At 39.9% G+C, this 13,893-nt stretch overlaps 1 protein-coding gene across 14 annotated transcripts in view; it reads left to right on the top strand.

Moving 5' to 3' along the window:
• Positions 1–5,082, top strand: part of CTBP1 (C-terminal binding protein 1) — a 274,979-nt gene extending 269,897 nt beyond the window's left edge. For 13 of the 14 annotated variants that reach the window (XM_039541229.1, XM_039541239.1, XM_039541233.1 and 10 more), the window contains one exon: positions 4,019–5,082. In XM_039541229.1, the coding sequence (XP_039397163.1) occupies positions 4,019–4,205 (187 nt within the window). In that variant the 3' untranslated portion in view covers positions 4,206–5,082. The remainder of the gene's footprint in view (positions 1–4,018) is intronic. The other variant, XM_039541225.1, reaches the window with a different exon arrangement.
• The last annotated feature ends 8,811 nt before the right edge of the window (positions 5,083–13,893 follow it).

The following is a 13,893-nucleotide window of genomic DNA, read 5'->3' on the forward strand; positions in this document are numbered from 1 at the left end:
TGTGCTAAAAACCATATGGATAAGAATGTGGATGATCATTTATATGTATAAAATGCAAATATGCCTTTTGGTGGACTAAAATTAACAAGAACATTTAATCCTGGAAATATCATTATTTGAATAGTGATAAGGGATAGAACTCCTAAGTGAATCAAATTTGTTGTTGTTGTAAGCAAAGAAGAACATTCAGCAATTACCAGCTGAACATAATCCAGATCAAATGCCTTTTGAAAGTCATAATATCCTGCAGAAAAGAAATCTTTCATTTATTGTATGCTAAACATGGATAGTTGGTCTGTTAAGAAGGTCAGGCAAAGAGGACTGTAGTTACTCTTCCAGAAGCAAAGATTAATGATGTTCCCGAGAAGTTTGATGAATTATTCAAGAGAAATGAGAAGGAACCAACCTATATGTAATAGTCTGAGTTCTCAGGTAAAGTAAAGGCATACACTGCAGTGTATTATTATTGTTGTATTCATTATTGGACTATTATTAAATAATACACCTCTGCTTACTGTGACACAAAGTGCAAGATACAGCCAGATACATTGACATGACCCATAGTAGAGACAGATCATGCAGTTTACAGATGTTGAAATGTCTTCTGCCTTCAAACAGATACAGACAAGAATAGCATAACCATACTTTAGATATTGTTGTGACCTATACTGGAATAAATTATACAATAAATAGCACGTTAAAGAGTATTAAAGAGTGATTCACTCACACTGCCTGGAAGAGAGAATCTTTACTTAGATTATAAACACTTTGGGATGGAGACATTCTCTTATCACATGTTTTTACAGCACCCAGCACCTGGGGCCTCTAGGTGCTACTACAGTGTAAATAATAATAAAGTGGATTAAACTGAAAATGGATAAACAGTTGATTGTTAATCCCAGGTCAGAAGGTTAGAGATTTTGTTATAAAGTGCTATGTGGCGGGAGCAGATTGACAAAGGTGACATCAGCTACATCTTGGTTCTGCTGGGGCAGTTAGATTAGTTTGACGCTACCTGGCTTGTTTTTTGGATTATTGATGCCAGAGGTGAAGGGTTGGGAGAGAGGGACTGTAAAGCTCTGGATAGAATGCATCTGCTGATTAACAGGGTAAGAGAGAATGAAACAGTGAAGCAAGGAGGGCTGCAAATGCCAGATGGATATATAAAATGACTGCTGAATTTACATGGCCTGTGTTTAAAGGTAGGATTGATTAAAAGGTTGGAATAACACTGTTATAGTTGAATCAGGGAAAATAAAGTATAAAGTAACGAGACAGAATTTCTCAAAAGATCATGGCAAAATAAATTGGGGGTACAGGAGCAGTATTAGTGAAGCAAAGCGTGGCATCAGCAAAGAGACATGTTATCACTATTTTGGTTGATATAACACACAGTTTAGATTCAGGACAAAAGAGTAATTGTATGATTCTTGGATGTTAGATTTATAGGAAACATTTTTCTGGTAAGAGGGGTTGAAGGTCAGAAATTGGATCACAGGACAGTTTATTGCTAGTATTAATTGGGATTACTGTGCAAACACTAAAAGTGATGTGATATTCTGCAGGCAATGCATGATTTTCTCCACAGAGTTTGAAACAGACCCAGTTCATAACAAAGCTGTGATTAGTAGAGACTCCTGACCTAGAACCTATATGGTTTAAATGGTAGAGGCTGTCTGGAAGGACATTTTCTATGAAGGGAACACAACTTTGGAATTTGCTTCCTGATTTGTCAAAGACTAGATTAGTTGACCAGGTGGGCACGTTGACAGGACAGTGCATTTCCATGAGTATTTGAGGAATGGGCAGATTGTGAGGGGTTGATGTTGGAAGCTGGAGAATCTTTGTTGCAAGGGCTGCTATGCTGGGGGTATCTTTTAATTTGAGAATTATTGTCCTTTCATGATATGTATTTTACTTTTTGTACAAAACACAATTGAATAAACCCTTTTCAAAATTAAATATGAATAATGCCCAGTTGTAAGGTATTCATAGGCATTGAAGCAAATTTGGTTAATAAGATTCAAATTGAAGTACTGAAAGTAGGAACTAATTTCATTTGCAGTTGCCAATTAGTTCTAGAATAAACTCTCTGGAGGGGCAGAGAAGCACTCTGTAAATTAACACTTGCAGAGTTCCATGGAAGGTACCCTGTTGGGTGTGGGTGGGGGATGAGGAATTAAATTTGTTGGCCTACAGATGGTATGATCCTCTAAATCAACAGATATCCCAACATTAGGAACAACATTATCATCCATGGAAGCCTCCACCAAAGTGACCAGGCGAACAGATAACTTCCTGGCCTGCCCTGTCCTCCCAAAACCCATTCAGAGCTCTAGTTGTATGGTGTTTGTGATAGGAATCTTCTGTGGGATTCAGGTGATGAAGTAGAAAAGCTGCTTCCATTCCGCTTCCCCTCCTCTTAGTTTGCTGGACAGTGGAGCCAAATTCCACCCTGATACTTAGAAAAGTTTCAATAGGCTCCAGTTGTAATTCCTGCTTCTTAAGTCTAAATGAGCAATAGGCCAGCAGATTACACTGCTACTTTTAAAATAAACATCCTCATTAAGGCCCTTGGGTAACAAAATGCTAGTTGAAGACAACAAAAGACAAGTGCATGTTTTTATGATTGGAGTGGGAGAGAGAATTATAAGATACAATAAGTGGCTGGTATGAGATAACCCCTAAAGGTGAATCGTAAGCATTTGGGTGAAGATTAAAAATTTTTTGGTAACATCACAAAAGGGGATAGACCTACACCTCTCAGTGGTTTGAGCATTGGCCTGCTAAACCCAGGGTTGTGAGTTCAATCCTTGAGGGGGCCATTTGGGGGATTTAGTTGGGGATTGGTCCTGCTTTGAGCAGGGGGTTGGACTAGATGACCTCCTAAGGTCCCTTCCAACCCTAATAATCTATAACACGACCTGACATAACACAAATTCGGATATAACTCGGTAAAGCAGTGCTCCGGGGGTGGGGGGGGTGTTGCGCAGTCCGACGGATCAAAGCAAGTTCGATATAACGTGGTAAGATTTTTTTTGGCTCCCGAGGACAGCGTTATATGGGGGTAGAGGTGTATATAGATAGCTCTTGTTTAAATGTCAGCAGCACAGAATCTAGAGATCATGAGCTGCAGATTTGCCATGTTCGGTGCCCTGATAATATCACAGCCACCATAAAACCAGATTGAAAATGTTGTTCTCTTCCAAACCTCTACAATATTTAATCTTGATGCTTGTCCATAAAAAGTAACAGAACTGAAGAACTGTTCACAGTTCTTTATTTGTGACTCCCATTCCTTCCCACCTACCGAAGGTCTGTAGCAAGTTTGAAGTTCAAAAACCAAATCAAGTTTTTTAGGGCCTGATTTTGCCACTCTTAGACTGAATAGAGTCTTACTCAATGAGTAGTCCCATTCATTTAAATGAGACTACTCATAGGCTAAGATATTCCACTATGTTTTATAACACAGTCCTAGTTAACTAAGTTTGTACGTTTATTTTAAAAGAAAAGACATTGTTTCAAATTGACATGATCTCCAAACCCATTCAACTGATTTCAAAACTTTACAAAAGAATCCTTTGGTATGCTTCAGTCCCAAAGCAGAAATTCAGACAAGCCATGAGGAAAGGAAAATAAGGAGATAGGGTCCAACATGGCACCCCATGAAGTCAATGTTAAGACTCCCAGTGACTGTGAAGGGTGAGGATCATAACATCAGAGCGGAATGGATCTTTCTCTTATTGTTTTTGATATATATGTTGTCACTCATGCTGTCAGATGAACCAGCAAACCAGGAATCTGAAGGAATTAGCAAATTCCCATTTCTAATCTGGTTGAAGTAAAGCATTGATTACCTTAATTAACAACACCTGCATGTGATGCAGTCATCTTGAGCTTAACATACACAAAACAAAAATTGTTGCCATTCTCCTTGAAGATGGCACAATTCCTAGGCCAGGTAGGCTTTGCCATCAGCCATTTCTGAGTTTTAACTGATCTCATTTTCCTCTTTTAGCAGGTATCCCCCAGGTGTTGTAAGCGTGGCTCCAGCTGGCATACCTACGGCAGTAGAAGGAATAGTTCCCAACCCCATGTCTTTATCACACGGCCTTCCTGCTGTGGCCCATCCACCACATGCTCCTTCCCCCGGCCAAACAGTCAAACCAGAAGCTGATAGAGACCACCCAAGTGACCAATTGTAGCCTAAGAAAACAGCATTCCCAACATTGGAGATTTCAACTTCAGAGAGTGTGTGGAAAAAATCTGGATTTTGAATAAAGGCAAAACCATGAACTTACAGGAGGAGACGACAACTGTTTTAGAAACTGGTCCAATATACAGTGTAAAAGGAAAAGGTGGGAGACGAAAAGAAGATTCGGAAACGTTTTTTCCTCCGTATAAATTGTAGTTTGTCCCTGTCCAGTGGACTGATTCACTGTTTCTGTGTCCTATGGGTTCTTTGTTAAGCAAGAGAAGTTAGTAGTTAATTATATCATGAATGTACTTGTCTGTGTACAGTTTTTAGAACATTAAAAAGGGTTTGTTTTGCTTAGCTGTCAACAAGGAAAAAACACATAAGGGAGGCATTCAACAAACCAATTTTGAGATTAAAATCCTTTCTTTTATATGTTAAAACATGCCCAAAAATGAAGCAGTTGGCAAACTTCTCAGGACAATGAATTTTTCCCATTTTTCTTTCTACGCCACACAGTGCATTGTTTTTTCTACCTGCTTGTCTTATTTTTTAGAATGATTTAGTAAACAAAAGAAAAAACAGTTTCTCCTTATTTTGGCATGAATTCCCTTATTTCAAAATGAAGACAACATTGCAAAGAGATTTTGAGGAAAAAAAAGGTTTTGTATAAACAAGCATTGTGCTTTTTGTCACCAGTTAAAGTATATATTATTGGTGGTTTGCGAAAAAGGCACTAGACTACTGAAAAGTAGCAGCATTTCATTGCCTACATTGATTCCTTCCTGGTAATGTGGTAGGCTAGCAATATTTTTGGTTAAAATCATGTTTGTGACTGTAACCATTTGTATGAATTATTTTAAAGAAATAAAAATCCCAGACAAATATCATGTGTAAAAATTTTTATTTCTAGTAACTTTATTCAACTTTTATTAGGTTTCTTAGATGTAATTTTTAAAAGGATGCTATCAAGTGTTTCATTTCTAGCTTTACTTTGCTCTCCATTGTTTGTAATACCCTCTTGAAAGCTTGAAAAATAAAAATTCTTTCCATACCATTTTTCCCCTTCCCATTTCATAAATGTTGATCTTTATCCTGTGTTTCTAATGAAGTTTGAAATTGATAGCTTTTGATTTACTTCCTCGTTTTGTGCACCAGCATCATCGGCTACAGTATGGTAACAATATTTATTATGCTGTTGAGACAGCAGAGGGGGCACAAGAGTAACAAAATAATAAACTTCTTTTGTGGAAGTTCTACATAAACACCGTGTGTTGTTTGGTTTATTTTACTCTATGATCATGGAAAGGTGTGGCATGACAAAATGACGTTGAAAACCCTGACGATACGTCCTTCAAAACTGCTGAGCCAGCTACTCTCGTGGCCAAGCACTTGCAGAAAATCCACACAGGGCCTTATGATGTGAGTAGAATTTTGGTTTTAGAATCCAATAGTTCATGTTCAGAAATAATCTTTGTAAATCCCCAAGTGTTGCTTTGACATATATGAAAGTAAAGTAAATATATAACTTTGGGGGACACTAAATCACAGACAGGCCCAGTCAGGGTGATGGCTTTGGGATACCAAGACTTGTCCCTATCTTGCACCTCCATTGGCCATGCATTCAGATGCAGCTTAGATCAGTAAAGCTATTTTTTCCCAGTGAATCAGTAAGTAGACCAACAAAAGGGAAATGAAGGCAACAATATATAGAGCAGGGGAAAATGTTTGTGTAGAACACGCAGTTAATCCCCAGCTGAGAGAAATCAAGTTCCAGACTTGCAGTTATTCATGTGCTTGACAGCAAGCATGTATGTTGTCCATTGGCTTTGATGGGAATATTCAATGATTTAGTTAATGGTATAGAGAGAACACGTATACAGTTTGCGGACAATACCAAGCTGGGAGGGGTTGCAAGTGCTTTAGAAGATAGAGTCCTGCACTTAGGACGGAAGAATCCCATGCACTGCTACAGACTAGGGACCGAATGGCTGGGCAGCAGTTCTGCAGAAAAGGACCTAGGGGTTACGGTGGACGAAAAGCTGAATATGAGTCAACAGTGTGCCCTTGTTGCCAAGAAGGCTAATGGCATTTTGGGTTGTATAAGTAGGGGCATTTCCAGCAGATCGAGGGATGTGATCATTCCCCTCTACTCAGCACTGGTGAGGCCTCATTTGGAGTACTGTGTCCAGTTTTGGGCCCCACACTACAAGAAGGATGTGGATAAATTGGAGAGAGTCCAGCGGAGGGCAACAAAAATGATTAGGGGGCTGGAGCACATGACTTATGAGGAGAGGCTAAGGGAACTTGGATTCTTTAGCCTGCAGAAGAGAAGAATGAGGGGGGATTTGATAGCTGCTTTCAACTACCTGAAAGGGGGTTCAAAAGAGGATGGATCTAGACTGTTCTCAGTGGTAGAAGATGACAGAACAAGGAGTAATGGTCTCAAGTTGCAGAGGGGGAGGTTTAGGTTGGACATTAGGAAAAACTTTTTCACTAGTAGGGTGGTGATGAACTGGAATGGGTTACCTAGGGAGGTAGTGGAATCTCCTTCCTTAGAGGTTTTTAAGGTCAGGCTTGACAAAGCCCTGGCTGGGATGATTTAGTTGGGTTTGGTCCTGCTTTGAGCAGGGGGTTGGACTAGATGACCTCCTGAGGTCCCTTCCAACCCTGAGATTCTATGATTCTAAGATAGGTTTAAAATCCAGATGGTCTGTAAATTGGATGAAGTTCAATAAGGACAAATGCAAAGCGCTCCACTTAGGAAAGAACCATCAGTTGCACACATACAAAATGGGAAATGACTGCCTAGGAAGAAATACTGCAGAAGGGTCATAGCGGATCACATGCTAAATATGAGTCAACAGTGTAACACTGTTGCAAAAAAAGCAAACATGATTCTGTGATGTACTAGCAGGAGTGTTGTAAGCAGGGCATGAGAAGTAATTCTTCTGCTCTACTCAGCACTGACTAGGCCTCAACTTGAGTTTTGTGAAAGTCCAGAGAAGATCAACAAACATGATTAAAGGGCTAGAAAACATGACCTATGAGGGAAGCTTGAGAAAATTGGGTTTGTTTAGTCTGGAGAAGAGAAGGCTGAGCGGATGTGATAACGGTTTTCAAGTACATAAAAGGTTGTTACAAGGAGGAGGGAGAAAATTTGTTCTTTTTAACCTCTGAGGTTAGGACAAGAAACAAGGGCTTACTGCAGCCAGGGAGGTTTAGGTTGGACATTAGGAAAAACTTCCTAACTGTCAGGGTGGTTAAGCACTGGAATAAATTGCCTAGGGAAGTTGTGGAATCTCCATCATTGGAGATTTTTAAGAGCAGGTTAGACAAACACCTGTCAGGATGGTCTAGATAATACTTAGTCCTACCATGAGTGCAGGGGACTGGACTAGATGACCTCTCAAGGTCCCTTCCAGTTCTATGATTCTATGTTTAAAACTGAGCTTGTGCAGAAGGCGTTTTCAGGATCAGAGCCTAAGCAACTCCACTGATGCATGCAGTGTGTAAGACTTTCCTTTTCCATCTTAAATGCTCAGTTCTTTTATACTAATGTGTGTTACTTTAGCTTGTTGAATTGTAAATTATCTGTGAGCTAGAGGCCCTCGAGCCTCCTGAATTTTAGTTTTTTAAATCTTTGAATTACTTATTTCCTGTTCTTTATAGAATTACAAAATACAAATTTATTTTACAAACATCAGTAGCTACTGAGCTAACAGACTAAACACCCTGAGGTATAAAAACAAGGGCTGGCTACAATAACCAACTTCAGGGCTTCATTTCCTCAACAAGTTTTGGAGGAAGTGTTCTTCTGTTACTTTCTGATCCAACACTCCCACCTTGAATGATTCAAGAGTGCTTTTCATACCACTGAGACTCCCCAACTCTGAGTGCTTAACAGCTTATTCCTTACCTCTGTCAACAATCCCTTTTTCTTCTCATGTTTGTTAATAGATATTTCAATACTCACTCTTTCTTGAGTAAAAACATGGCACTGCCAGTCATCTATTCAGCCAATTCCTACCTCTTGCTAATCATAGATTCAGTCATAGCTCCCTTCTGACTTTAAAATCTAATTATTAAATAATGAAGCCTGACCTCTTGTATAACACAGGCCATTGAATTTCACCCAATTACTCCTGCACTGAGACCAATAACTTGTATTTGACTAAAGCATATCTCCCAGAAAGGCATCCTGTCTTGATGATATCAAGAGATGAGGAATCTACCACTTCCTGTCATAGTTTATTCCAGTGGTTACTTGCCCTGCCTATTAAAAATCTGTGCCCTCCATCCAAGTTTTTTAATTTGTTCAGCTTTCTGCTATTGGTTCTTGTTTGGCCTTTCTCTGCTAATTTGAAAAGTTTTCTAGCACATGGTATTTTTCATATAATGTTAAGGCCAGAAGGGACTATCAGATCATCTTGTCTAAGCTGCATATCATAAGCCATTGCATTTCACCCAGTTACCACTGTATTGAGCCCAATAACTTGTCTGTGACTAAAGCCTGCCTCTCAGAAAGGCCATCAGTCGAATATTTTCTCATGGTGACTGTAATTACACACCATAATCAAGCCACTTATCCTTTTTGTTTCTTCCCCAAATGCACTATGTCAAGTGTTCTTTTTGCTTTATAGTGTATTGTTTGTGGCCTTCTCATCTGGAATCTAGCTTTAACTGTGGTAATTCACTTGCAGACAAAATCATACAATTCATTTCTCCTGATTTATTTGCTGGTATCTATTTCTCCCATCTACATGCCTGTATTGAATGTTATTTCCTCAGCTTACCAGAACTTCCTGCAAAGTCATGCAAGCTTCAAAAACTTGGTAAAAAAGTCCTCTTTATCTTGTGACTGGCTCCATTATCACTTTGGCCCTGATTCTGTTAAGCATTGCAGCATGTGCTTCAGTCCCATTGATCTGGAGTTAAGCTAGGGACTTTATCCTTGACCTCAGCCTTTTTCTTACTCATATCTCCCTTGATTATTCATCTGCCTATAACTACCCATGCACCATTAAAAGAATTCATCCTTCCCTTTACCCGACTGTATTTCTCTTTAATCGCTTTGTGCCTCGGCTTTTGCGATATTCTCTCATACTATTCTGAAATAATTTCTCACTGATTTTCCAGAGACGTGGAATGCTACACGCAGAATGCTCACTGTCATTGAAAAGTATTCCTATAGATCACATTCATTGTTGAGTGTCCATCTCTAAATTCAATTCAGTATTGACCTGGTTTTCAACTCTCCCTGAGCTCTCTGCATGCTAACACATCACATATCCAGCCTCTTGTGAGTTTGGAATCCAGCATATCATTGTGGAACTTTCTTCCCCAAACCCTCCTTGTAGAACTTTGTCTCTTTAATCTCTGAAACTTTCTTTGCCATTATGTTTCTGCTGACACACTCTCCGTAAAGCGTTTTGTGACACCGCACATCAAGGACACTATACAAAGTAAAATATGGTCTAGATAATGCAAGGCAATCCACTGAAACACTTCCAGGACAATATAGATTATTCTTTGAGCTGGCCAAGCCCTTGAAAATTTATGGTACCTACAAAATGTTTAACTGCTTATCTGTCCTAGTCTTTCAAATTCAGTCTAAAAAGGACAAAAAGTGGTTGGAAAATACTAATTTGACAATCTCAGCTCGAGAAACCAAGACAGGAAAACTGCGAAAATTGTATATTTTTTTAAATGTCTACAGTAGCATAGATTTAAAGGTAACCTAAAAAAATAGCCAGCATTCAAGGTTGGGGAGTTGCCTTTTTTCGACAGAACAATCATTTTGGTCACTGAATCCCATCCAGGCTGTAGGAAGCACAGGCTGAGGGAGTACAGAGATATAAAAAGAAAAAAGACATTGATCCAGGCAGTTTGGCTTCTTGGCTAATTCCCCCCTACACACACACACACCCCGGTAAATCCAATATATAGAGGCACAGCTTTGTAGCAAGTAACTAATGTGGTAGATAGGAGTCCAGCCTCACAGAAAAATAGGGAAACTCTATAAGGGAGACCTGTTGTGTCCGCTTTGGATTGCTGCATGCGTTCCACACTCTTGAGTTTTTTACAGGCTACCTGAAATAAAATGTGTTCATAAGGCCAATAGTCATTCTCTTTTAAATGAAGACTTCACTTGTATTAAGGAGCTATATTTAACTAACATTAGAGACTGAAGAACTATCTCCATATATTATGTCCAGCTCTGGTGGCAGCGGTGCAAGATTTCCTACACTGTTCTGATCCCAGCAATGTTTCATTCCTGACCTGGAGGGATCCGATCAACGGTCAGCAAAGGTACCAGTTGTTAACAACTGTTTATCATGTATTTGTGATGTGAACAGCTGTAAATTAAGGTCTAGACTGACACCAATATCTTTCTTCACATAGTTCACTGAATAGCCATTTAAGGGTAACTTTCAGCTATTACTGATCTTAGGAACCTAAATTCCCATTTCAATGGGATATTCAGTGAAACCAGTGAAACTTAGGTGCCTAAATCACCTAGCACATTTGAAAATACCCCAATATCTATTACCAAAAGTTCCAAATGCTAGAGAACAGCCACCTAGGATAAATAATTACTCTCATGTTATGGGGTGACTTTTGCTTCACCTGTGTGGCCAGAGAGGGCAGGACTAAAAAAAACAGGTGATAACTCAACAGACACCTGGGCCTTATAACTAGAGTGTTTAGGCTGATGAAGAAGCTACAAGGAGCACATTGGTATGCTGGCTCCTGTGAAGGGCTGAAGTACCAGAGACTGTTGGAGGCTAGAGCCTCAGGCAGACTGGTTGGGCAGGAGAGTGCATGGTACTAGAGATGGAGAAAAATAGTGTGGAACCCCAGGAAAGGGTTGAGCCCAGAGGATAGGTTGATTCTTTGGGAGTTTGGACTATACCTGGACATTTTGTTACTCTAGCAGGGGTTTGGACTAGCTGCTTCTCGGCTGGATGTGTCGAGGTTTAAAGTGACAGCATTTTAGAGCCTTGCCATTGAGAAACCCTGCGTTTCTAATGCAACATCTCTGAACCACTTGTTGATGGGAAACTAATATGTGCCCATCTCTTAGTAGACAGGTGTCCACATCACCAGAATTGGGCACCCATCTCTCAATGTTGAGGTCAGTGGTAGGAAAGAAAGCTTGTGTTTCTGCTGCACTTGTTCTAGGGGCAGGGGATGTCAGTCAGTGGTGCTGTAAAATGTAACAAGCCAGAGAAAGCTACACTTGGCTTCTTGCTCTTGGTGCAGCAGGCTATGCATGCTAGTGTTCATTGAAACCAGACCCTGAAATCTGAGTTTCCTGAACCACAGCTGAATGCAGCCCCAAAACTTTGGCTTCACTATGAGGCACGATCTAAACTCTGTTTCAGGAATTTCTTCGCTAGTTAGAATAGGTACAAATTCAGAATGCTGAATCCTTGCTTACTAATCTCAAAAGGTGGGAATCTTAGAGACTGTTTTAACCTATGGTTGTATTCAGGCTCTGATCTGCTAACACTGGTAAGGATGCAAATGCTTCTATAGGAACTTCTGTGCTGTGTTTAAGTGCTGTGTATGTTAAATTTTATAGTTAGTTTTAACTGTAATTTTTCTCTAATTGCTGTTCATTGACTGTATTGCTGTTTCATGTTTTACTTATCTCCAAGATCCTACAGCTCTAGCAGGTTATCTGTGTTTGTCTGTGTCCAGAAGTGGAATGATGGAGGTACGAACAAAATTAATTTCTCAATAGTAACCACTAGGTGGCAAAACAGACACTTTGTGTAAATCTATAACTAGTTACAATCATTTAGGTGTGATGGGTCTATAACTCTGTTTATACTACCCCATAAATAGTAGTTTTACAAGATGCCATGGCATATCTAGGTACTGCCTACAAAGTATATGCAGTTAGAATATCTCTGTGAATATTCTCATTTCTAATTACATATCAGCCATTCAGATATGTAGGAGTTAAAATCTTGCTAAGATTATTTCAGCATGGGAATTCAGCTTTTTTGTATAAAGGGAAGAAAAGATAGACATTAGAGAGAAAAGATTTATTAGGGGAGCCTTGTGAAATTGTCATTAAAACTTACTAGCCCATTCACAAAGTTTACTTGCTTGTTCTTTCAATAATGATGTTTTATTGTTTGTTTGTATTATAGTAGTGTTTACGGGCCCCCAACCCAAGACTGTGATAGGTGCTATACAAACAAATAAGGAGAGACAGGCCCTGCTCTGAACATATTACAGTTTAAGACGACAAGAGAGATAAATGGTCTGAGATAAATTGGCACAAAGAGGTGAAATGACCAGCCTAGTGTCAGACAGCAGGTCAGTTCAGAGCCTAAACAGAATCTCGGTGCCCTGTCTGCAAAACCAAATTAAAAATCAAATGAAATGAGAGAAATCCCTTGTCCTGAGCAAGTGGATGAGTAGAGTTTCTAAATCTGCATATAGTTTACCCAGCCCATTCACCTGACAGTGTAAGATTGTTCACTACTGGATATTTTCTAGTGCTCTGGCCAATTTGAAATGTCTCAGGTTAAAGGCACCTACCATGTCACTCGAAAGACCACAATCTAACTGAACTCTGGCTATTTTTTAAATCTTTTGTTACCCCTGTGCTTTTCCCATCTTTTTTTTCTCCCTCCTTGCTAACTTCTCTCTCTCTCTCTCTCTCCCCCTCCCTCCATCTTATACTGAACTCATCACTGTGATGCCTGAGTGCTTAAAAAATTGTACCAGTTCTACATGTACAGATCACTGTTTCCTTCTCTTCCATTCACCTGGAGGAGTCCCTTTCTTTATAAAAGATTGTGGCATGAAGCCAAAGAGGTACGTGTCACATTCCATTCTGAACGTACTGTGATCCATGGCCAGTCTGATCTCTCAGTGGTTAGTTCTACAATCCTGGGCCAGTTGCGGAGAAAGCCTTGTCACTATTCTGTAGTTCGAGAGGACTGTAACAGATAGGGAGGTCAAGAGTGGAGAGTCAAGCAGGCACTCGGGTAGCTTGGGCCAATCACTGTTTTTCTAAGTCCAGTGCACTGCAATATTGACTAGACCCTACTGATCACAAATGCATGGATCACCGTGGCCAAATCCATACCCAATAGGTTGAGGTGCAGCCTTCTACAGAGCTGCAGAAAGAAAAGGGTATTTGAATGAATGACACTGTTTGAGGAACCACTGCTATGGAAATGGCATGACCATAAAAGATTTACTGGCAGCTGTCCTCACTGATTCAAAACTGTTTAAAATACTACCTTGTTGCAGCGCTGAATATTTATCAGCACAACTAGACAATACAACATGTAGGAAACACGTGCTGTATCCTCAGAGTTAAATAATAATAACCCGTATGTCCATAATAGCAGGCGGAGAAACATTTCTCTTTTCTAAAAGCTTCAAGGGGACCTCAACTGAAATTTCTAATTTTCTTCCTTTCCTCTCAGCGGCAGCAGCAGACTTATTGATTGGCTCTCCCTTACCTGAGCTGCCTTTGCTTCAGTGAGTATGGCCTAACCTAGCCTCTCTCCTCATTCTCACCTATCCACTCACGCTGCTCCTGGCCTTCCTCTGCTCTCCTGTGAACTAGATGAGTCTTTGCTGACCTCAGGCATCATAAGGAGAACAACAGAGAAAGATCCGGGCTGCACTGCATGTGATATCCTGCTAAAGGCCCCAAGCCAGAT

The sequence above is a fragment of the Mauremys reevesii genome, linkage group 5 (genome assembly GCF_016161935.1).
Source record: "Mauremys reevesii isolate NIE-2019 linkage group 5, ASM1616193v1, whole genome shotgun sequence".
Classification (NCBI taxonomy): Eukaryota; Metazoa; Chordata; order Testudines; family Geoemydidae; genus Mauremys; species Mauremys reevesii.